The following is a 23,342-nucleotide window of genomic DNA, read 5'->3' on the forward strand; positions in this document are numbered from 1 at the left end:
GTTGGTAGAAGCTCGGGGCCCGGAGGAGGGTTGATACAGGTTCGGAGGGACAAAACTGAACTCTGGCAACCTCGAGTATCGGGCCCTCTACCATCTCTTGTCTGCCCCTCTCACTGTGAAAGGACAAAAGCCCTTCATGATGGAGCTCGTCACACAGTATATCCTTACTGTAAGTCACGCTTTGTGAAAGATGAAGAGCCAAACAGATACTGACCAACCCACGGCTCCTTCTCCTAATCCCCATGACGATAGGATTCCATCGCCTATACTTCCACCCACTCCGGAACCACCCAGGACCACGATTGTGGGCCGTCTCACGTCTCCCCTGGCTCTACAGCACAGTCAAAGGCACCATTATCCAGGACCTCAAAGCCTTCCATGAACAATACGGCCCCGTAGTTCGAGTAGCACCCAACGAGCTATCATACACCATCCCCGCCGCAGCAAAGCCAATCTACCAGTCCAACCCGGAATTCCCAAAGGACCCCATGCACCTCCCCCCCTTTCACAACGGAACACCAGGCATCCTCGCTGCAAACCACCAAAACCACCGGCGCTACCGCCGCCTCCTCTCGGGAGCCTTCTCCGACCGGGGAATGCGCGCCCAGCAAAACATGATCCAGCATCACGTCGACCTGCTAGTCTCACAACTCAAACAGGCGGCGTCACAAGACAACAACACCACCAACAACAACAACAACTCGGTAGACATGTGCCAATGGTACAACTGGACAACCTTTGATATCATCGGCGACCTCGCCTTTGGCGAATCCTTTGGCTGCCTCTCCAACGCGGCCACGCACGAGTGGATCGCGTCCATCCAGGGAAACGTCAAGGCCATCCCCGTCATCAACGCCATCCGCCGGCTGAGGCTGGACTGGATCATCCCTTTGATCGCCCCCAGGAAACTCCTCGCCATGCGGGCTCGCAACGCAAAGTTCACCGAGGACAGGGTGGACGCCCGGAGAGGGCTCGGGACAGCGACGCCACGGGGTGACTTGTGGGATGGTGTGATGGCGGGCATGTCTCGGGACGAGATGATCAGCAACGCCAGCGCCATTGTCCTTGCGGGGAGCGAGACCTCGGCCACGCTGCTGAGCGGGTGCACGTGGCTGCTGCTGCGGAACCCCGAGGTGCTGCGGAGACTGACGGAGCATGTACGGGGGTCGTTTGGGGATGAGTCGGAGATTGACCTGATTAGTGTGGGGAAGCTAGATTACATGCTCGCTGTGCTGGATGAGGCTCTGAGGCTGTACCCGCCTGTTCCTATGCAGAGTAACCGCGTGGTGACTGGCAAAGGGGGGGGTTCCATTGCGGGTGGATGGGTTCCTGAAGGGGTAAGTTTGTTCCTGTTCCCCAAAGGAATCATGACAAAGCAACTGGTAGGCTAATTTGAGAGGACCTGAGACAAGACCTCAGTGGCACTCCAGCTCTACGCGGCATGTAGATCCAGCAGTAACTTCCACCGGCCGAATGAATTTCTCCCTGAGCGCTGGCTCGGGGGAAAGGACGGGGGTGCCTTTGCCGATGACCGGCGTGAGGTATCCCAGCCGTTCAGCATCGGTCCCCGCAACTGTATCGGCCGCCAGCTCGCCTACGCCGAGATGCGGCTCATCCTGGCCAAGATCTTGTGGCACTTTGACTTGGAGCTTGATTGCGCCAAGATGCAGGACCGCGATTGGATGGGGGGCCAGGGGGTTTGGATCCTGTGGGATAAGCCACCGCTCTGGGTGACGGTGCGTCCCAGGCCGCGTTCCTGACTTGTTTGAGCGTGCCGCGGAGGATTCAGTGTGTGAGTGGTAGTGCAGTAGTAATGTGATAGTGCCCACTCCCGCACCCCCCCCCCACCTGAGCCCCTATTCAGAAAGCAGAGGGTGAATTGTGAGGGTCTTGTAGGATCGATAGGCCCATGCGTGTCAGTGCAAGGGATTCCCTGCAAGGAATTCCCTTGTCGGGGCTTGTAGCGTAATGACTACCCTTTGCAATATCACGTCAATCCCCATCGACTGGTTAAGGCTTGGAACGTAGCAGTCGTGCTGCAGAGTGGTTGTCGTACATACATGAGGTATCTACATAGTACGTGGTCCAGCTGGCTGGTTTGATGGTCCCACAAGATTACCTCGGTATGAGATCTAGGTATGTGATTGCTGTCCCTTCCTGTTCCAAGATAGGTATGCAGGTGAGAGGCGTTCGCAAAGTTGAGCGGCCAATGGGATGAGTGAGCCACCATCTACCACCCACCGGTTAGGCATCCCTGGTGAGGGCCTACCACCCAATCGACCATCTTCATATCCTTCACCGCTTTTTTGGTGTAAGTCGTCTGCTGCTGGTAGGAGGAGATACACCGTGCTGTGCCGTGATGCTGCAGCTGGAAGGATTTAAGGATGGCAAAGGATAAAGTCTTGTTGTATGTGGCCCACTTACTCAGCTGAGCGTGGTACGACAGGCGCTATTGTTTCTTCAAACGATAGCGATCCGCAGCTCGTTCAATTGGAAAATGATGTTATGATTGGCCTGGAGTTGACGTTACAGTTATGTCATGGTGTGATACCCCGCACTCTAGACCTGCTGTCAGCGAGCACAGTTTTGCCCGCTGGCATGAGGATCAGACGATACAGTAGGTTTCCAGTATGCCTCTAATGCTGCGTAGAGTTCTGATTCACCATCACCATTTGATACAATGCTATCAAAAATATAGATTGGCCACTGGAGAATCAGCGCCTAAGATCATCATAGGACTGATATCGAATCTCCAGCGCCACAAAGGGGCTGCTTGCGCATCGGATCTCATCCGTGACCACAAACCCTCCCGAGCTGTCGCGGATACCGTTTAGGAGGTCCACCACCTCTACCTTTTCCGCGTGGCGGCCGTTGGAGAGCTGCAGCAGGGAAATATCCCGCAGCCGTGCCGTCGCCTCAACCTCAACGTCCACCGTACCTGGAGGCGGGAGAACCAGGGCCGTCAGAATGAGTCGGGACCCTGGATTGGCCCGCAGCACATCGATGTGTGCGGTAAGCTCTGCAGTGGCGTGGATGGCGATAGCGCTCCACTTGAGGGATGGGGTTGGAGACGGGAGGTGTAGAATGTAGATGGCGGCGTTCCGTACCGGTTGCGAGGTTCCTAGAAACCGTTTCTGAAGGGTGACCTTGGCATTGTGATCCGAGAACCCGATTCCGGGGACCGGTGGGAGGGCAGCAGGGAGGTGGGGGAGACGGGGTAAATCAGAAGAGGAAGGTGTGGTGGTTGAAGGAGCTTCATACATTTGTACGATGAACTGGAGTGTCGGAAACAAAGCCACCAGGCCAGCCGCTGTAGCGGACGAGTGAGCGCCAACCTGCGATTGGTGGTCAGAGTTATTGTAGTTTCGCTAGTTGGAGATCTCGAGTGACCAGCTAGGTGGGTGTAGGAGTGTAGCAGGGGTAAGGTAACTTACGTCCACCACCGTGGCATTTCCCAAGCTGCCCCAGTCCACCCGCATCAGCACATCGCGGGTGCCGGCTTGGTCGCCGTTTGTAACGGATTCGAGATAAGTGCCAAACTGGCGCTGGAGTCTGGGTTGTAGCTCAAAGACACTGGCAAGAGGAACGCCGGTATCAAAGGCAACTGTGTAGGCAGACTGATCGGTGCGATCTGAAGCTCCATACTGCCTGGTGGCAGTTGCCATCTTCAACGAGGCTGGGGCAGCGGTGCCCGAAAGAAACATGACCGCGTCGAGAAGTGCCGGCTCGGTCACAAACTGCGCCGATAAAGGGCTGTGGGCGACATGACCCTGCTGGGGCTCCTGAAGGAATCCCGAAGTGATCATCAGGCGGCTGACTCGGAATAGCTGACCCTCTGGCACGCCACAGATATCGGCCACGTCCTTGAAAGGAACAGCATCGTCGAGCGGGATACATGCCAACACCTGGAATTCGCACAGCCATTGGAGACAGGCAACCAGTTGAGTCTGCCAACAAGGAGAAGTCTCAGCTTTCCGAAATACCTAGGCTTCCAAGGCTCGTAACAGGAATCTGAGGAAACACGGGCATGGTAAAAAGTCGGCACGGGTAGGACTAGAGGGACAAGCGGGTAGAAAAAAGCCGAAACCGGGGAGATAGGGAAAGAACGATACGCACGTGAAGGGCTAGGCCCCGAAGGAAATCCCTAGGTTGTCGCTGCATCACCTGTTTCCAACAGGCTTGGTGATGGTCAGAGATAATGAGTTCCCAGACCGTGACTGGGAAGTCTTGAGATAAGTATGGGGGCCAGTGGCACCAAATTCTTAGGATATCAGGTGCTCGGCAAAGTAATTAGGTAGGTAGGTATTGAAGGAAGGTAGGATTCCGCTCCGCACTGACAGCGACCTCGGGAGGCTAACAACGAGGAGAGAGAACGGTTGTTTGACAAGCCATTAGACTGAACAGCCGTGGGGTCTCAAGTCGATCTGGTGAAGTCGTGTGCGGGTTAGGTAAACGTGAAACATATGGTTTCCGAAGGAAGCTGGGGATCAAGGAATGGAATTGGTGGAGGACTAATCGGAGGGAGTTTCCCCTAAGAGGAACGAGAAGGGATCTTCCGGCCGCTACTATGGGTGATATCAGTGGTCTGGACCCGTCAGTCGCATGGCTGGGCTCTGTGCTCGCTGGTCAACTCGGTTCTTGCGATTATTGTTTTTTCACGATCCTGTGCAGTTCATTTACCAAACGAAGGGGTACTTACAGCGATGGTTCAGTGTAAAGCGGCTCGACCCAGTGGCGCTCACTAGGCCGGAACAGGAAGGTGGTGAAAACGCAAAGGGTACGTAGAGGAAGTTGGGGTGGTGGGGGTTGTGATTCAAATCGAGTGTGAGAGACTAAGTAATCTGTCGGACCTACTTCCCTCCGTCGAGGATTTCGACCTTCCAGTCCCTCAGTTGGTCTCTGATATGAAGGGTCCCGATACCTACCTGCTGTAAAAGCCCGTCTGACAGACTGTGACAGCTGCTCATAGGGTATGGTGTCACACTCCGCATTATGCAAGCAGCATGTCTCATAAGCCTCCGAGTATCTGCTGTAGACCAGATGCACGGCCAAGTAGCATTGCGTCTGCAGTTGGCTTTGTGAGAGCGGGGTTATTATGTACCATAGACAGATGTGTAATGGACTTGAAGCTCGAGCTCGCTTATCTGAGAACTACAGGTACCTCACTGGTGAAGCCGTTCTATATAGACAGACACTCTCACCTTCGTGAGTGGCATAACAAGCTCGACGTCAGGTCTGTGAAATCTTATTTTACGCACCTTTTTTCGCGGTAATGCTCGACAAAACAGCTCCGAGTCCATCGTCAGCCGGCCCACCCAGCGCTCAGAATGCCCGGAAGTTGCGGGATAGCTGCACCGAGTGTGCGAGCTCCAAGGTCAAGTGCGGCAAGGAGAAACCCACATGCTCACGGTGTGTTCGTCGGGGGGCCAAGTGCACCTACATGGCGTCAAGAAGGACAGGACGAACCTCGTCCAACGCGTCCAAAATTGCTGCCGAAAACAATGCGAACGGCGCTACCATCGATGTCAACAGCGGCACAGGCTCGGCCCGGAATGAAAGGATTGAACCATCGAGGCCAGTACTGCGCGTGGGAACGCCCTTGAATACACAGTCCACGACGATGACAATGACGACAACAAACACCTCCGCCGCCGGGGACCAGCAGACCCGCCACAGCACCCCAGGCCCCGGGCCCGAATTGGATGCTATCGACCCCGAGCTGTGGAGTTCCATCATGTCACCCAGCGGCTTGATCACGTGTGACCCGGCCAGCCTCTCACCCCCCTTGACAAGCATCGGCACCGATGTCGGGAGTCTGTTCGACTTGGACTTTCATTCCCCCATGGTTATCGATTACCCGGTGGCAGACCACGCAGGCGACGGTGAAGGCCGGCCGGTATCGGATCTAACCAGCAGGATCAACGCCTCGGTCACCGATCGCGATGTCTTTGCCTCTCACCATCTGACGTCCGAGTTCGACTGGTCCGTGGTTCAGAAACCACAGTGTTGCTTCTCCATCGCCATCGACATCCTCAGCCGCCTGTTTCCGCCGGCACCAGCTGGGTGCAAGCATCCACCAGCGAGCCAGGTTGACACACCCAAGGCACGCACCATCGAATCGGTCATCTCGGAGAACAAGCAAACCATAGAGTCCCTCACCAGGCTCCTGGATTGCGATTGCTCGACAGACCAGTACCTCATATCGCTCATGACGCTCATTGCGCTCAAGGTCATGGGTTGGTATGCTGCTGCGGCCGACGACGCTGCCTCGGCGCACCCTGCCGCCTTTGAGTGGCCGGGCTCCCAATCTTCGTCCCGCTCCAGATCATCTGTCTCGTCGGGCTCTGTGGCTTCGGGCTCCCTCGGTGAGCAGGTGTTGCGGCTACCTACCATTGTCGGCAACTACTGCGTCGCTGGCCAGCACCAGGATCGCATGGCAGCTCAGCTCGTCCTGAGCGAGCTCCACCGAGTGCAGAAAATTGTAAACGGACTGTCATCGCGGTTAGAAAGCATCCGCCTGCGTGCAGCTCAGGACGGCGGTTCCGGGGCTAGCTCTGGGTCGAGCAATGTGGGCGATGTAAGCGAGCAGCCACTAGGCGGTGCTCGTGCCGGGCCCCTCTCAGTTCCAACCTTCACCCAGCTTGAGGATGACCTGAGAAAGCGATTCCGGGTGTTGTCGTCGGAAACGATCAACGTCCTTCGTCGCGCCTAGAGGTTCTATTCCCTATCGACTGCAGGTGTCACGAGTTATGACTTGGCGTTGGCGTTGGCGTTGGCGAGTTTTCAGGGGCCTATGATGTCTTTGTTCCAAACTCGCCGTTTCAGTGTTGTTCTCTGATAAGATATAATAAATACCAGCAGAAATCATCGTCATTGTCTCATCAATGACTTTTTGGGTGCGAGTCCTCAAGTCGTGCGACTTCCAGAGGTCCCATGCCAAGCCTAACCTGTTAGCCCCCGAACTGTTTTTCCATTCCTGAACCATGGCACGATCTCTTGGCAATTGTTTGTAACCGCGGTTCCTTGGGACCCCCGCAACGCTAAATCAAGAAGGAATTGGGGTCGATTCCTGTGGGGTCGTAACGATGCGCTAGTAGGCACTAAATCTTATTTGTACGACACTCATGATCATGATCAGTCACTTCAGTCCAGCTCAAATTGTCACAGACCGGTGTGGCAAAGCAGCCAGTGTCAGTATCCCTGCATTTGCGATCCTGTCTCATACCCAGGAACCCAGGATTCAGGAGCAGAATATTATTTGTAGCACACTCGCTTATTGTATGCTACCCTCTTCGTGCAGGCTGACCACCCACCAGGGCCACCACCACCAGCTCGTATGCATTGTACTCATCCTGGCAGGATCTCTGCGTACTCGCTTCCATATTTCTCACAATTGGCCCGCTCTAGGCGTGCTATTACGACCGTTGCTTACGGGGTGTGCTACTATCTTCAGCCTCGTTTCTGCTTTCGCTCTCTCATGCATATGTGTAACATCGGGGACCCTGCAGCATGCTAACCCCTCTACCAAGCCAACTTTGATCCATCCTCATGCAGCACAAACTGGCCAGACGTCTTCTCCTTGGTCGCTTCGTCAATCTGTCGCGCAAGAGAGGCCCGGCACGTCAGCAAGTGTTTTTCCTTTGCCCACCATACAAAGAAAATAGTTACATACCCGCGCGGAAATTCCCGTTATGCTCTCCTCGATCGTGGTAGGCGCTTTGCTTCGGCCCATGAGACGCGCCCCCTGATCTCCCATGTCGGTTTGAACATGGCTACCCAAACCGATCAGTTCAGCCTTCGGAAAAGTTAAACGCCATCATGGAAAAATATCTTACCCGGGATCCACAATAAAAGCCACCAGCCACTTGTTCTCAAAGTGAAACTTTCTCACCAACCAGTTCGCCGCCAGCTTGGACACGCAGTACGCACTCAGCGGGACGCGCGCATACTCTTCCATCCCCGTGATGGTGCTCAGCGGTGCCCCGACGAGCACAAACTTTGCGTTTCCCGCCTTTGCCGCCTGGAGCAGGAGGCGCGTGGCCTGGAACAGGAGCAGCACTGAGTACGTGTTGACCATCATGTGATTTTGCAGGTGCTCGAGCTGCATCGTCGAGGCGGGGCCGTAGTTTGTCGCAATGGCGGCGTTGGCGATGACCACGTCCAGGTGGGTGATGCTGTGATTGGTCTGGAGCTGTGAGGCGGCGGCCGAGGCGTCGCTTTCCGAGGCGCAGTCCAGCTTGACGACTACGAGGGACGAGGTGTCTGCCTTTGGGAGAGACTCCAGGGCGGCTGACTGAGTCGCGACATCACGCACGCAGGCGATGACGATGCTGTCGGGGCGGAGGAGGTAGGCGGCTACGAGGCCTCTGCCGATGCCTGTGGTTGTGTTATCATTAGAGATGCAAAATGAACCAAAATGGGAAGCAGCAGTACCTCTGCTGGCGCCAGTTATCAGATAGGTCTGTTTGTAGCTTCCTTTGCCGTTGATGCCGTTCATGATGGCGGCCATCATGTTTGTCTGCCCCCCTTGGCAAGTCTACGTTCAAGTCTGACCCGAGTATCCAAATGCTTGGGAGGTTTTTGTACAGCCAACGCGGGTGATAGTTCATTCCCGAATCCACAGCATCGGCATCCGACCAAGCTTCCCCCGGACTACATCCGGCAACTGGCATCTGTCATCGCAACATGCGGGGCTATGCATTTTGAGAAACAGGACGTTTCATTTTGTTGCGTATGCCAAAGAACGACAAAAGGTGAATATCTAATTACATGTTCTTTCATATCATTGATGTCCTGCTCTCAAAAGGCACCGATGGCTTAGTTCCGCTTCGGCGCGGGGGCACCGTCCAAAATACCCAGTAGTACGGCACCAACGGCGGTGATCATGGGCGCATACCCCCAGTGGTTCCACTCTCCCTGCCCGTGACTCCAGCACACAATGCCGTCAACCACGGCAACACCACTAGCGGCAACGAGGGTCCAGCCAAGCGACTTCTTTGTGCCGAAGAGGGCAGCAGCGTAGATGGCCACTCCCATAAAAATGTCGCGCGCACCATACACGGCCATCAAGCTGTCCACCATCTTGGCATCGGCAGCGGACGCTGGGGGAGCGAACTCGAAGAAGGTGAGGGCATGTTGCGGGCGGAGGATAGCGTTGATGCCAAAGCCGGTGAAGATGGTGGCAAAGGCGTGGGCAGCATACTGCAGAGCGGAAAGCTGAGAAGGGGCCATTGTCAATTGTTCGTCTTGTGATTTGACTGCGATTGCGGGTTAGCAAATGCCTGCCAGTGACATTTTTAACTTCTCTGCCCAAGTTACGTACGTGTGATGGTGTGACTCTTGTGATGACTCGGGCTGCTGTGCTCAGTGCGAGATGGAAGGAAGGTTTTGGGGGAGAAAAGGAAGAAGCGGGGATACAGTTGGAGAGTGCTACAGCTGAAAGTTTGGAGGCAGCAACAAAGCTCCAATGCCGTTTTGGGAAGGCATGCAAACTCACTTCCCGTCCTTAGCGGCAAGGTGCAGCGTCTGCCTGCCAGTGTAACCACCCTCTTACAGCAGGCTCTTTGTCTGGTGGTGAGCATTTCAGCCCTAACCCTTGGGCATCCGGGCACCATCGGTGATTCCCGCACCATGCTACCCTTCCTGCGCCCGCCTCTGCACTCACGTGCTGGGTCTTAACAACACTCATCGGTCAGCGAAAAATCCCAACCCCGAGCTCCCTCACTGGTACTCGGTGACCGGTCATATTTCTGTGCCACACAGCCTCTCAGAGGGTAGCGCTCTGGCGAACGCCTGAGCTGGCACACAGCTGTCACTGTCATCTATTTTGGGACAAAGGCTGCTTGTCTAGGAAGCCACCTACCTGTCAAACGCCTGCTGGGCGTATCACCAGCCGCCGGCGCTAATTGCCTACCTACTGCTGCGTAGTGTCTGACTGCGGACGGCACACATAAGGAGTAATTCAGCACCGTCCAAGGCAGTACCATGTCTCAATACTTCTCTCTCCATGACAGCTAAATATACGACATTCTGAACCGCCATCAGGCGTTTCCTGCCATATCAGGAAACCATATCGTGACACGGATAAACCTTTGTATCCGGATGGGGATATTTCATAGACACAGACGGCCAGATCTCGCATGACGCAAAGTAAGACGGGAGATTACCACTTGTGCATATACCACGCAGCTGAGGACCCGAGGCAACGGTAGGGAGTCTTCTATCAGGCTTCCTCTGTCAGGGGCACCCTCCTTCGCTCAGGGGCAAACCAATCAACAGAGCAGCAATCCTTCAGCCTCCACGTGGTGTAATATCGCTTTCTGTGTTCATGAGGCGCTGCATGACGGCCCCCATCCATCCAAGACCATACTCGGTTGCCCCGAGCATAAGCCTGCCATGAGGCGCGGCCGAACTAACGGAGGATGGCGTCGTCCTCGAGGCGAAGAGGGAACATTCCAGCAATGGGAGCAGGCCTGGATCACGATGACTTGGATGGATCACGATGGCTTGGATGGATCACGATGGCTTGGACTTGAGGCAAAGACTCAACTAGAGAAGGGGATGAGACGGACTCGAGTATTTAAAGGTGCCTGGAGCTCAAGCGATTCTCCCCCATCACCATCACCATCACCATCACCATCACCATCACCATCACCATCACCATCACCATCACCATCACCATCACCATCACCATCACCATCACCATCACCAACAGCTTCAGGTTTTTACATTGGCAAGATCCGCCACTTCCTGGATGCTTAAGCCGAACGTTTGTTTCCCAGATACCTAGCTAGTGGTCTTGCCCCTATTCAAAATGTTGGGCATTCGCCTGGTATCTCTGCTGGCCTTCACTGGCTCAGCCCTCGCAGAACTCGACTTCTCCAAGTGGAAGACTCGCCAGCCCGGCGAGCTCCGCGCTCCCTGTCCGGCCATGAACAGTCTTGCCAACCACGGCTTCATCCAGCGTGATGGCAAGAATATCACCGTCGAGGGCCTCACCCCTGTCCTCAAGGAGGTCTTCCATCTCAGTCACGAGCTCGCCTTCACCGTGTCTCAGCTGGGCCTCTTTACGGCCCTTGACCCATCCAAAGGTGTCTTTACTCTTCAAGACCTCACGGATCGTCACAACGTCTTTGAGCACGATGCTTCCCTGTCTCGCGAAGATGCCAAGTTCGGCGGTGACCAGTCTGTTCTTCATAAAGGACAGTTCCAAAAGTTCATGGATCACTTCAAGGGAGAAAAGTACATCTCCTTCGAGGCCGCTGCTAAGGCCCGCTATGCCATGGTCCAGGACTCGCGCAAGAGAAACCCCGACTTCACCTACGATGTCACGCACCGCATCACCAGCTACGGCGAAACCATCAAGTACCTCCGTACCATTGTCGAGCCCTCTACAGGGAAGTGCCCGGTTGACTGGATCAAGATCCTTTTTGGTAAGTTGCCGCCTGTCAGCCCCATGCATGTCTCTCAGCCCACCCTGCTAACATGTCATCTTCAGAGCAAGAGCGTCTTCCCTACAAGGAGGGCTGGAGGCCCCCTACCAATGAGCTCAGCGGCTTCAGTCTCGCGAGCGAAGTTTTGGAGCTGGCTTTGATCACTCCTGAGAAACTTCCCGTCGATGAGTGCTTGGGCAAGGGCAAGGGTAAAGGAAACTGCAAGAGACGGCGCAGCTACCTTGGTATCTAACAGCTTGTAACAACACACCATGTTCATGACACATTAGTTTCCCTTTTGACTGTACCATATATCTACTTTAATACATTACAAAGGACTCGCAAATTACTCTCATTGCCCAACTATGTCCGGTCTGTTACCCCTTCATTGTGATTTCTAGCCTCCGAGACTTCGGAACACCAGCAATAAAACTATCCACCACCACCATGCTCTCCGGCGTAGCAGAAGCGGCAAGCTTGGCTCCCGCACATTCCCGGAAAAACATGGCCGCAGCCAGCCTCATTTCGATTCGGCCGAGATGCACCCCCAAGCACTGCCGGGCACCGTACCCGAACGGGTTGAATGACATCTTGGCCCGCTCCGACAGCTGCTTACCCGGCAGCCAGCGGGTATGGTCAAACACATCCGGATTCTCCCACGCGACCGGATCGCGGTGCAGGCTCCAGTTCTGCGTAACCACCACCGTATCATCCGGGACATAGTACCCACCAAGCGTGGCTCCCCCCTTCGGCACACTCCTCGGCATCGACCCCGGCGCTGCGCCATACAGCCGCAGGCTCTCGTCAATAACCGCATTCAAAACCGGCAACCCTTCGCACACCTCATCAGTAATCTCCCCACTCCCCATCCCCGCCACCTCCGCCTCAACCTCCCTCTGCACCTCCGGCCGGCTGAGCACGCACCAAAGCAAAAACGTCAACGAAATAGCCGTCGGATCCGACCCAGCAAGCAACAAAGCACCAGCATCGGTGACAATATCCGTATCACTCAACCCAGGCGGCCCCCCTTGCTCTTCCTCCGCCAGCGCATTGGCAAACAGATTCCTCCTCCCCCCACCATCCACAACCTTCTCCCCCCTCCTTGCCTGCGCCACAACCCTATTCCCAGCAGCAAACATCCTCTCCTGCGAGTAAAACACATCCCTTAGCGGCCTCACCACCAAAGCAAGCATCCTCCCGAGGTAATAAACCGGCGGAACAAAATACTTGAGCAAATGCGCCAAATCCCCCATCCTCCTTTCCAGCATAACCACAAACGGGTCCTTCACCCCCTTTTTCACCGTGTCCTCCCCACCACCAAACGTGAGCCGACAGACGATCTCGTTGGCCATGAGGGTGAACCACCCCATCACCTCCGCCCCCTTTTCTCCTCTCAGTGCATCAGCCTTGATTTTCGCCACCGCGAGGGCAACAGTCTCGCGGATGGTGGGCTCCCATTCTCTGCGGAGGCTGGAAAGGGTAAACCCCTTTGCGTAGAGCCGACGCCGGGCAGAGTGTAGCTTGGGGTCCCGAAAATTGAAAATGTTATCCACGGGCCCGGGGGAGAGGAGGGCGTAAAAGGGGGCTTTTGTGAAACCGGAGCCCATCTTGTGGATTTCGCGGGCGGTGGTGGGCTCGGCGATGTCGATTTCGCGGGGGCTGATGCGGACGATGGGGCCGTAGCGGCGGTGGAGGGAGTGGACGTAGTGGATTCGGTTGTTGGAGAAGACGGAGTAGGTCAGCCGGAGGGAGGTGAAGCGGGCGTGGAAGGGGCCGGGGATTTTGCCGAGGGGGGAGAGGAAGGCTGTGTGGATTATCTGGGAGTGATTTCGATGTTAGGAGAACATAGGGCAAAGGTATGACGAGGGATGGTGGCATTATGAAAGAAAAACTTACGGTGATGGCTTGGACAGTGACAAAGGCTAGTACGAGTAGAATACCCACAAAGGGAAGGGGCGCGCCTGTTGTGGCGTCGAGGATCGACTGGTAAATCGTCATGTTTGATGCGGCAGTCTCTCAGGAAAGGTTTGTGAACAGTTTGGAACTGCTGATGATGCATCAGATGGGCTGTCATAAAGGCGACACAAGTTGCTTGGGGTATTCGACATTAAATGGAGAGGAGTAGTGCTTTAACGGAAGGTTTTTGTTGTGGTCCCCGTGAGTGGCCCAAACTGGGCACAAAATTCATTAATAGAGGGAGAGATACCAATAATCGTCACAAGCCGAGCGACGGAGCAAAATTGACAGACTGGCCCTTTGATGGTACGATACCTAGCTAAGGTAACACGGACCCCAAAAATTGTGAGTTTCTGCCATCAGGACGAGATTGTTCGCCATGGATCTCAGCCAAGGCCTCGGCCACCGAATGATATTCCATCTATTTAGCTTACCCCGGATACACGCACGGAGGTCACCGTCACTCCGTCAGCCATTTTACATTCTGGATATCATTATTTGTAGTGCATATGTTACACAAAATGGTTGGAAAGATCAGTACCTACCTACCCTTCATGATCTGGGCCGTGATATTACCTGTAGAAATCAGTCCGGTAATGAGATTGCTGTAATATCCCACCAGCTGTTGGAAGAGTTCTGACATCCCAGATGAATTTCTGAACTTCAAGTTGTGTAGCTTGATAGGTAGGCTATCGTTTACTTTTCGAGTCTGAGCCAACACAAATGGCTCCGAGAAAGCCTAGGTCGATCAGACATTACCAGTCTGGGTATATCACCTTCATACCTGAAGCACTTTAATAAATAAACATGTACTCATATACTTACAATCCCAGCGTGTTACCTGTAAATTGGGTACCTCTGGCTCTGGGAGAGACCATGTATCTGACGACAAAGCACCAACCAGTCCACTGGTAAAATCTGTATAACGAGGCTTCACTCCGCGTCGGCCGGCTCAGCCTATTCTCCTTACAGGTACCCGATTCGTGCCATGTACCATCATCCAAGCGAAATTGCAAGCCCGAGAGGCTTGATATCGGTCCCCTACTGACTATGACCGCTGCGGAGCAATATTGAAACGGAAAGCGATAGACTAGCGTTACCTATCGTCACCCCTCGGCATCGGCTTGAGCTTGTGCCAGCTGATGCTGTGCTTCTATTCTCATTGAGAAACTTGAGTAATAATCCCTTGTATCTCCTTTCTTCACCGCATTATAGATGAGCCTTTTTTTTCTCTTTCTTGCTTCCCCGTACCTATAACCATGTGGTCTCCTTCCTCCCATCATCATACTCCTTTGACCACCTTTCACACACCAGCCATGGCCAACAATACAAGCATATTTCTCTTCGGAGACCAAACATTTGACTTTGTGCCAAAGCTGCGCGAGCTCTTGACTGTTCAGGACTGTCCTCTCCTGGCAGCCTTCCTGGGCCAGGCTCACTATGTTGTCCGGGCACAGATGATCCGATCGCTGCCGCCGCAAGAGCACAAACTCTCCAGGACGGCCAACCTGGCTGAGATGTTGCAAAAGTATGCCGACGGGAAGTTAAACCCAGCATTTCAGACTGCCTTGTCGTGTATATCCCAGCTGGGCAGCTTTATGCGGTGAGTCTCATCTCAATCTCTTATAAGATGACCGGACATACTGACCATATCCGAAGGACATACGAAGAAGACAGCACAAAGCCTTACCCGCGTGCCAATGATAGCTACGTTTTGGGTGTATGTACCGGCTCGCTTGCCGCCGCTGCCATCAGCTGCAGCAGCTCTCTCTCAGAACTGCTACCCATAGCCGTCCAAACAGCCTTGATAGCATTCCGTCTTGGCCTCTGTGCGCTCGAAATGCGAGACCGTCTCGAGACATCGGCTCCCGATCGTGCACGTTCATGGTCTGCTGTCGTCTCAGGTCTTATGCCACAAGTCGCCGAGGCACTCGTGAAGGAGTTCTGTGATGGGAATGCCCTGCCCAAGACTCGATATCCCTGGATCACAGCTACTGCCGCCAAGTCAACAACTATCACTGGAAGCCCCCGTGTTCTGGACCAGCTGCTTGCTGCCAAGTCATTCAACGGGTACAAAACAACTGAGATTCCAGTCTTTGTGCCATCGCACGGCGACCATCTCTTCACGTCCAAAGACATCGATTTCATCTTGGAGACTACTGCTGTTGCGCCATGGTCGGGCTACTCAGCCAAGATCCCTTTCCTGTCAAGCGCGTCCGGCAAGTTAGTGTGGGTGGCAAACTTCAGAGTTCTTATCGAGCTGGCACTGTCTCAGTGTCTCCTGGTACCCATCGGATGGGACAAGGTTGAGACCGAAGTGCCTCGTCTACTCAAGTCTCGCGGTGTTAGCAGCGCTGTCATCACTCCCGTGGGGTCATCCGCTCAAAAGAGCCTATCGTCAGCTCTAGCAACAGGCGGTATCGCCAATGAAATTGGGACCGTGACCGGTGGGACCAACAGGTTTTCCCATCGCCCCGGAAGCAACAGGTGCAAGCTTGCCATTGTTTCCATGTCGGGAAGATTTCCCGAGGCTCAGAGTACTGATGCCTTCTGGGATCTCCTTTACAAAGGCGTCGACACGTGCAAAGAGGTGCCACGTCGACGATGGGACGTCAGAACCCATGTAGACGACACCGGCAAGGCTCGCAACAAAGGCGCCACACGATGGGGCTGCTGGCTGGACTTTACAGCTGAGTTTGACCCGCGGTTCTTTAGCATTTCGCCCAAGGAGGCGCCTCAGATGGATCCGGCCCAGCGAATGTCGTTGATGTCGACGTACGAGGCCATGGAGCGTGCCGGCATCGTCCCCGATACAACTCCATCCACGCAGCGCAACCGTATTGGGGTGTTCCATGGTGTCACTAGCAATGATTGGATGGAGACCAACACCGCCCAGAACATCGACACGCACTTTATTACGGGAGGCAACAGAGGCTTCATCCCCGGCCGTATCAACTTTTGCTTCGAGTTTTCGGGCCCAAGCTACAGCAATGACACTGCTTGCTCGTCCAGTTTGGCAGCGATCCACCTGGCCTGCAACTCGCTCTGGCGCGGTGACTGTGATACGGCTGTTGCTGGTGGTACCAACATGATCTTCACGCCCGATGGCCACACCGGTCTTGACAAAGGCTTCTTTTTGTCTCGCACTGGAAACTGCAAGCCGTTTGACGACGCTGCGGATGGATACTGCCGTGCTGAGGGTGTTGGCACTGTTTTCATCAAGCGATTGGAGGATGCCTTGGCTGATAATGATCCCATCCTCGCCACCATCCTCGACGCCAAGACGAACCACTCTGCCATGTCAGACTCGATGACGAGACCACACGTCGGCGCTCAAATCGAGAACATGACTGCTGTGCTTAGTAGTGCCTGTGTTGGGCCCAACGAGCTGAGCTACATCGAGATGCACGGGACCGGCACCCAGGTCGGGGACGCGGTCGAAATGGAGTCTGTGCTCTCCGTCTTTGCCCCTGACGAGGAGGCTCGTCCCAAGAATCGCCCATTGTACGTTGGTTCTGCGAAAGCCAATGTTGGCCATGGTGAAGGTGTCTCGGGCGTGACCAGCCTTGTCAAGGTGCTCTTGATGATGCAGCACAACACCATTGTGCCTCACTGCGGGATCAAGCCTGGAAGCAAGATCAACCGACATTACCCTGACCTTGGAGCGCGCAACGTCCACATTGCCCTGGAGCCCAAGCCGTGGCCTCGGTCTAACGGGCCTCGCCGCGTTCTCATCAACAACTTCAGCGCCGCCGGTGGCAACACGGCACTGCTGGTGGAAGATGCACCCGAGCGCCAGGACTTGTCTGCACCAGACCCGAGAACCAACCACATTGTCACCGCTTCTGGCCATGTGGGAAAGTCGCTCAAGACCAACCTGGAACGACTCCTCGAGTACATTCAGAGTACTCCGAATCTCTCGATCTCTCAGCTGTCGTATACCACCACAGCTCGCCGCTGGCATCACCTTCACCGCGTGAGCATCACCGGGTCCACCATCACCGAGGTGGAGCGCAGCTTGATAACGGCCATCGCCAATGGAGACGGTATCAACCGTCCCAAGACCAAGCCCAACGTCGTTTTTGCCTTCACAGGTCAAGGCTCACAGTACCTTGGTATGGGTCGACAGTTGTACGAGGCATATCCGAAATTCCGTGACGCCGTTGATCGCTTCGACCGTCTCGCGCAGAGCCATGGCTTCCCTTCTTTTCTGCACATCATCACCTCTGCTGAGGGCGACATGGATGCCATGCTCCCCGTAGTGGTGCAGGTCGGTCTGGCATGCCTTGAAATGGCCCTCGGTGACCTCCTCCGATCCTTTGGGCTCAGGCCTAGCGTTGTCGTGGGACACAGTCTTGGAGAGTACGCGGCGCTGTATGTGGCCGGTGTCCTTTCAGCGTCTGACGCGATTTATGTCGTCGGGAAGCGAGCCGAGCTTCTTCAGGAACGCTGTCAGCGCGGTACCCATTCTATGCTAGCCGCTAGAGCTTCAGCTGCCTCTCTTACCGAGATGTTGGAAGGGTTGGGCTGTGATGTTGCGTGTATCAATGGCCCGCATGATACTGTCGTGAGCGGCTCGATCGAGGATATCACCGAGGCGCAACGTGTCCTCGCTGGAAAGGGGATCAAGGCGACAGTATTGAAGCTTCCGTTTGCCTTTCATTCGGCTCAGGTGCAGCCGATTCTGGAAGACCTTGAGAAACTGGCAGGTGGGGTGTCTTTCTCAAAACCGGTTGTGCCTGTCTTGTCGCCACTATTGGGTAATATCATTAACGAGGAAGGTGCCATCGATGCCAACTATCTTGCCAAACATTGCCGCGAGGCGGTCGATATGGTCAAAGCTCTCGAGACAGCCAGAGATAAGGGCCTCATCAACGATAAGACCATCATCGTCGAGCTTGGGCCAAAACCGTTGCTCAGCGGCATGGTGAAGATGACACTCGGAAACAACATGACCACGCTATCCACTCTGCATCAGAACACAGACGTCTGGCCTAATCTCACCACCATCCTGTCGACCATCTACACTGCTGGTCTCGACGTCAACTGGGTCGCCTATCACGCTCCTTTTGACTCGGCCAAGAAAGTGATCCCTCTGCCCGACTATGGCTGGGACTTGAAGGAGTACTACATCCCTTACGAAGGCGACTGGTGCCTGCACCGCCACGAGATCAAATGCGACTGCGCTGATGCCGGCAAAGAGGTGTACACTTCTGCCTACCAGGTGCCCACCGAGTCGCCCCTTCGCAAGCCATCAAAGCTGGATGCCACGAAAGAAGCCTACCCTGAAATCAAGACTACAACCACTGTCCACCGTGTGGTCGAAGAGAAGACAGAGCCGTTGGGAGCCACCTTTATCGTCGAAACAGACATGTCCCGTGCCGATGTCAACCCTATCGCACAAGGCCACCTCGTCGATGGCATCCCCCTCGCCACGCCTTCATTCTACGCCGACATTGCCCTCCAAGTCGGCAGATACTCCATGGCCCGACTCCGAGCCGGACACCCAGGAGCCCTGGACGGCTTCGTTGACGTGTGTGATCTTGTTGTCGACAAAGCCCTTATTCCCCATGGACAAGGTCCCCAGCTCCTCCGCACTACTTTGACAATGAGCTGGCCTCCCAAGGCTGCCGCCACCACCCGGAAAGCCACCGTCAAGTTCGCAACATATCTCCCCGACGGAAAGCTTGACACGGAGCACGCCACCTGCACAGTCCGCTTCACGACAGATGCCCAGCACAAGTCCCTCCAAAAGAAAGTACCCGACTACAAGACCAAGATCCACCAGCTCCACGATGGCATGGCGAAGGGAAGATGCCTCCGATACACCCGCAAGAGCGGGTACAAGCTCATGAGCAGCATGGCTACTTTCCACCCTGATTACAAGCTCCTCGACAATCTGATTCTCAAAGAGGCAGAAAATGAAGCAACTTGTAAGATGAACTTTTCCGATGCCAAGAGCGAAGGGGACTTTGCTGCCCATCCAGCGTATGTGGATGCCATCACCCAGGTGGCTGGGTTTGCCATGAACGCCAGTGACGAGACGGATATTGCCAAGGAGGTGTATGTCAACCATGGCTGGGGGTCATTGCAGATCTATGAGCCGCTAGTGAAGGGGAAGGAGTATGAGGTTTACACCAAGTTCAGCAGGGATAAGGGGGGTGATCTTGCTCACGGTGATGTAGTTGTTCTGCATGGGGACAGAGTGGTGGCGTTCTTTGGGAATCTGTCGGTAAGTTGTCGTGACGTCTATTTTTTTTTTAGTGTGTTTGATGAAGGGTAAGATGCTGATACTCGATGATACAGCTGCGTATTGTGCCACGAAAGGCATTGCATGTTGTGCTCAAGTCAGCACTTGACAAAGGAATCCGTCAACGCGGCGGAAACCCGACAGCTCCTGCAAAGTCCAAGCCATCATTTGTTGACGTCAAACCAACGCCTGCTCCGATGACGACGAAGCAAGCAAACCAGCCAGCGCCAACCTCAGACCTGGTGAAGAAAAGGACAGCCCCTAAACCCAAGGCAAAGACTTGCGAGACACCCAATGATGAGAAGTTCCACGCGGTCCTCCGGGTTGTTTCCGAGGAGAGCGGTGTTGCTCTCGAGGAGCTCACAGATGAGAGCAACTTTGTCGACATGGGCATTGACTCACTGAGCTCCATGGTAATTGGCAGTAGAATGAGGGAAGACTTGGGCATGGACATGGCTTCGGAATTCTCCCTCTTCATTGACTGCCCAACTGTTGGTGCCTTGAGAAACTACTTGGGTGCTTCTTCTACCGCAGCAGAAGTAGAAGATGATGAAGATGACGAATACCATGACGCCGAGCCGGTTGCAAGTCAACAGACACCAGACCCATACCTTGCACATGTTACAACCCGAGCTTCCGATGTATTGGCAATACCCACCACGGAGTCTGGCGCAGCCTTCGACAGCAGCCAGTTTCCTGCCGCACTGAAGATCATCTCTGAGGAAAGCGGCGTCGCGATTGAAGAACTCACCACCGAGACAATCTTTTCCGACATTGGCATAGACTCCCTCAGCTCCATGGTCATCTCCAGTCGTTTCAAAGAGGAACTCGGCCTAGGCCTCAACTCAGCCTTCTCCCTCTTCGACGACGTCCCCACCGTGGCCAAACTCTCCGCGTTCCTCAACAACAACAACAACAACAGCAGCAGCAATCTTGCTCCGGAAGAAGTCGCCTCCATCTCTTCCACCACCTCAGACCTAGACCATAGCTCCTCTATCCACGAAAGCAGCAGCAGCAGCGCCAGCGAACCCGAGGATGACGACAACGATACCCCCCCATCCATCAAGCGCGTGCCACACTGCCGTCCCTGCACGTCCGTCATCCTCCAAAGCCTTCCCCGCGTCGCAAAAAGAACCCTCTTTCTCCTCCCCGACGGCGGCGGCTCCGCATCCTCCTACGTCCCCCTCCCCCGCCTCAAATCCGACGTCGCCGTCGTCGGCCTCAACTGCCCCTACGCGCGCGACCCCGAAAACATGAACTGCACCCACACAGCCATGATCGAGTCTTTTTGTGCCGAAATCCGGCGCCGCCAACCCCACGGACCATATCACCTAGGCGGGTGGTCCTCGGGTGGGGCGTTCGCCTACGTCGTGGCGGAGGCGCTGGTGAATTCCGGGGAGGAGGTCGGGAGTATAATCATCATCGACGCGCCGGTGCCACAGGTGATGGAGAAGTTGCCGGATAGCTTTTACAAGCATTGTAATAGTGTGGGGTTGTTTGCGAATCAACCTGGGGGGCAGGGGGGTAGTGCTGAGCCGCCGGGGTATTTGATTCCGCATTTTCAGGCGGTGGTAGATGTCATGTTGGATTACAAGGTTGCTCCGCTTAAAGCCATCAGTGGTAGGATGCCCAAGGTGGGCCTGATTTGGGCTGCGGAGACTGTGTTGAAAGAGAGCGAGGCGCCGAAGATGAAGGGGATGCATTTTATGGTCAAGAAGAGGGTTGATTTTGGACCGGATGGGTGGGATGGGGTGCTGCCTGGGGCCGAGTTTGATATTGTGAAGGCGGAGGGGGCGAATCATTTTACGCTTATGGTGAGTGGACTGATTTGTTGTGAGGAATGTGAAGATGGGATGTTGGCTAACGAACAGAACAGAGCAAGGAGCATGTCGGGTTGATCAGCGATCTGATTGACCGTGTTATGAGTAGTTATACTGGGTGAGAAGATATGGGGGAAGGGTTACGACTGTGACGAAGTTATGAGTTCTATTCACTGCATCTAGGCGAGTTGGGATATTTTGAGTTCGTTGGCGTTTTCTGGATGGTCAGGCTTGAACTTGTATCTCTGATCTCTTATGACCAGTTGGGGTTTATTGCTAATCCCTTGTCCTTCGTATTGCCACCTCGTTCGTTCTGGAGAAATGGTTCATTCGATTCACGTTAATGGGCGTAACCCCTACATGTCTTATTGCTCGCTCCACTCCCATCACCACTGTTCATTCCTCAACTGTGGGAGGTATTACTCCCGGCGGATTGGTCAAGCAGGTTGCTCCAGGGCTTCGGCCTGAGGCCCACTTACTGGTGAGAGGATAGGAAAAGGTTTTTACTCTCTGGAGCTGTTTGTTTGAGTATCTAAGAATATCATCAACTATTACACATCTCTGCGGACGTACAACATCAACCCACCCGGCCCCTAAGATTACACCCGCCCCCACTCCTCCGCTAACCACTCCAAAACCAGCATGCCACTGCCCGCGCCACCAAAACAATTATCATCATCATCATCATCATCATTATCCCTAGAGTCACAAACTACAAATAAGCCCATGCTCATATACTAACTACTTCTCACCGTCACGGTCGCATAAGCAGGCAACCCGGGAGCCTCAGCATACATACCAATCGCGAAAAAAGGCGCCATTGGGCCATACATAAATGTCACCCCCTCTCTCAACCGTTCCCCCACTCTCCCCATCGCCCCCTTGGCTAGGAACCCCATCAATGGCATCCATCTTTCTCTCACCTTCCCCCTCGCCGAGACGCCCACTGCCTTTCCGTGAAGCCGTTCCTTCGTCGTGGCAAGCTCGCACATCGCCGCCCCAAGATCGGCGTAACTAAGCGCGACGTCTTGCTTTTCGTCTGCTCGGGTGATGAGAGAATATCCCGTCGGGGGGGACTCGTGAAGCGTGGGCGGGTCGATGAGTATGTAATTTAACAACCCGTTTCTGGAAGCTGGAATGTAGAGGTTGCACGCCTGTTCTAGGTCGGAGTAGCTGTTGTGCAGACAGAAACTGACAATGGAGTGGACTAGCTTGGGCACTTGGGAGGAGAGGGCGGGGTTGAGGCTTGCGGTGCGGAGTTGGAGGATTGTGGGGGGTTGGTAGTGGCTCTTGTTGGTGAGCGAGATGGTGGTGAGGGAGGAGATGATGGCTGATGCGGTGGTGGAGTGGAGGGTTGTGCCGGGGTTGCTGGCGTTGGTGCCGACGCAGTTGAGGATTGTGGTTGCTGAGGTTAGGCAGGGGGTTAGGGAGTGTGGAGAGGTGGAGGTGCCTTCGAAGATGTGGATTTTGAAAGGGGGGGGAGGGCGGGATGAGAGGAGGGTTGGGAAGGTTTGGAGGAGTTTGGGTTTGGAGCGGACGAGGATGTTGAGTTGGATTAGGTCTTGAGGGGGGTTTTGGAGGAGGTGGCGGAGGACGCTGGTGCCGGTTGCGCCGGTAGCTCCGAGGAGGGCGTAGGTGGACATGTTGATGATGGGTGAGCTTCTTTTGGTGGCGTTTACCTATGGATAGTCAGTCTCTTTCACCACGGGTGTACTGATGCCTACATGTATGCGTGGAATAGGTAGGTGAGTGATGGGTGGCGATCTGGCTTGCTGTTGGTTGATGAAGCTACTGCAATATCGGTGTACGATATTTCGGGGAGCGAATTCGTTGGCAAGTGCTCGTCGTACCGCACAATTGTGTCGCTAACCTGACTCAACTAAG

The 23,342-nt window shown here is 54.8% G+C and overlaps 9 protein-coding genes across 9 annotated transcripts; 4 read left to right on the top strand and 5 right to left on the bottom strand.

Annotated features, from left to right (window-relative positions):
• Positions 1-136: 136 nt before the first annotated feature.
• On the top strand, positions 137-1,760 carry QC761_207340 (uncharacterized protein; the record flags this gene model as incomplete). Its single annotated transcript, XM_062876479.1, has 3 exons — positions 137-169; positions 225-1,337; positions 1,413-1,760. The coding sequence occupies 3 exons, from the start codon at positions 137-139 to the stop codon at positions 1,758-1,760; spliced, it is 1,494 nt and encodes a 497-aa protein (XP_062735075.1).
• A 954-nt stretch (positions 1,761-2,714) lies between these two features.
• On the bottom strand, positions 2,715-3,806 carry QC761_207350 (uncharacterized protein; the record flags this gene model as incomplete). The annotated part of the gene is made up of 2 exons (XM_062876480.1): positions 2,715-3,335; positions 3,435-3,806. The coding sequence occupies 2 exons, from the start codon at positions 3,804-3,806 to the stop codon at positions 2,715-2,717; spliced, it is 993 nt and encodes a 330-aa protein (XP_062735076.1).
• A 1,466-nt stretch (positions 3,807-5,272) lies between these two features.
• Positions 5,273-6,712, top strand: QC761_207360 (uncharacterized protein; the record flags this gene model as incomplete). Its single annotated transcript, XM_062876481.1, has 1 exon — positions 5,273-6,712. One exon carries the CDS (start codon positions 5,273-5,275, stop codon positions 6,710-6,712), a length of 1,440 nt encoding a protein of 479 aa, XP_062735077.1.
• Positions 6,713-7,571: 859 nt separating this feature from the next.
• NOR1 (NADP-dependent oxidoreductases 1) lies at positions 7,572-8,512 on the bottom strand (the record flags this gene model as incomplete). Its single annotated transcript, XM_062876482.1, has 3 exons — positions 7,572-7,596; positions 7,673-8,376; positions 8,434-8,512. 2 exons carry the CDS (start codon positions 8,510-8,512, stop codon positions 7,832-7,834), a joined length of 624 nt encoding a protein of 207 aa, XP_062735078.1. The 3' UTR covers positions 7,572-7,596; positions 7,673-7,831.
• Positions 8,513-8,817: 305 nt separating this feature from the next.
• Positions 8,818-9,627, bottom strand: QC761_207380 (uncharacterized protein; the record flags this gene model as incomplete). The annotated part of the gene is made up of 2 exons (XM_062876483.1): positions 9,323-9,627; positions 8,818-9,257 (listed from the first exon to the last, which is right to left on the bottom strand). The coding sequence occupies exons 1-2, from the start codon at positions 9,612-9,614 to the stop codon at positions 8,818-8,820; spliced, it is 732 nt and encodes a 243-aa protein (XP_062735079.1). The 5' UTR covers positions 9,615-9,627.
• Positions 9,628-10,692: 1,065 nt separating this feature from the next.
• QC761_207390 (uncharacterized protein) lies at positions 10,693-11,792 on the top strand. The gene is made up of 2 exons (XM_062876484.1): positions 10,693-11,432; positions 11,498-11,792. The coding sequence occupies exons 1-2, from the start codon at positions 10,814-10,816 to the stop codon at positions 11,683-11,685; spliced, it is 807 nt and encodes a 268-aa protein (XP_062735080.1). The 5' UTR covers positions 10,693-10,813; the 3' UTR covers positions 11,686-11,792.
• Positions 11,724-13,760, bottom strand: QC761_207400 (uncharacterized protein). The gene is made up of 2 exons (XM_062876485.1): positions 13,329-13,760; positions 11,724-13,249 (listed from the first exon to the last, which is right to left on the bottom strand). Exons 1-2 carry the CDS (start codon positions 13,428-13,430, stop codon positions 11,810-11,812), a joined length of 1,542 nt encoding a protein of 513 aa, XP_062735081.1. The 5' UTR covers positions 13,431-13,760; the 3' UTR covers positions 11,724-11,809.
• Positions 13,761-13,854: 94 nt separating this feature from the next.
• QC761_207410 (Type I Iterative PKS) lies at positions 13,855-21,833 on the top strand. Its single transcript, XM_062876486.1, has 6 exons — positions 13,855-13,981; positions 14,057-14,155; positions 14,222-14,991; positions 15,048-19,620; positions 19,695-21,452; positions 21,515-21,833. Exons 3-6 carry the CDS (start codon positions 14,648-14,650, stop codon positions 21,578-21,580), a joined length of 6,741 nt encoding a protein of 2,246 aa, XP_062735082.1. The 5' UTR covers positions 13,855-13,981; positions 14,057-14,155; positions 14,222-14,647; the 3' UTR covers positions 21,581-21,833.
• A 362-nt stretch (positions 21,834-22,195) lies between these two features.
• QC761_207420 (uncharacterized protein) lies at positions 22,196-23,101 on the bottom strand (the record flags this gene model as incomplete). Its single annotated transcript, XM_062876487.1, has 1 exon — positions 22,196-23,101. One exon carries the CDS (start codon positions 23,099-23,101, stop codon positions 22,196-22,198), a length of 906 nt encoding a protein of 301 aa, XP_062735083.1.
• Between the last annotated feature and the right edge of the window lie 241 nt (positions 23,102-23,342).

This window comes from Podospora bellae-mahoneyi, chromosome 2 (genome assembly GCF_035222275.1).
Source record: "Podospora bellae-mahoneyi strain CBS 112042 chromosome 2, whole genome shotgun sequence".
In the NCBI taxonomy this organism is placed as follows: Eukaryota; Fungi; Ascomycota; class Sordariomycetes; order Sordariales; family Podosporaceae; genus Podospora; species Podospora bellae-mahoneyi.

Excerpts from the sequence above, each read along its gene's own strand:
- QC761_207390 (XM_062876484.1), top strand. The coding sequence starts at position 10,814 with ATGTTGGGCATTCGCCTGGTATCTCTGCTGGCCTTCACTGGCTCAGCC. Across the intron at positions 11,433-11,497 it reads CTGGATCAAGATCCTTTTTG|AGCAAGAGCGTCTTCCCTAC; the intron begins GTAAGTTGCCGC and ends TGTCATCTTCAG.
- QC761_207400 (XM_062876485.1), bottom strand. The coding sequence starts at position 13,430 with ATGACGATTTACCAGTCGATCCTCGACGCCACAACAGGCGCGCCCCTT. Across the intron at positions 13,250-13,328 it reads TCACTGTCCAAGCCATCACC|ATAATCCACACAGCCTTCCT; the intron begins GTAAGTTTTTCT and ends AATCACTCCCAG.
- QC761_207410 (XM_062876486.1), top strand. The coding sequence starts at position 14,648 with ATGTGGTCTCCTTCCTCCCATCATCATACTCCTTTGACCACCTTTCAC. Across the intron at positions 14,992-15,047 it reads CAGCTGGGCAGCTTTATGCG|GACATACGAAGAAGACAGCA; the intron begins GTGAGTCTCATC and ends CCATATCCGAAG. Across the intron at positions 21,453-21,514 it reads CGAATCATTTTACGCTTATG|AGCAAGGAGCATGTCGGGTT; the intron begins GTGAGTGGACTG and ends CGAACAGAACAG.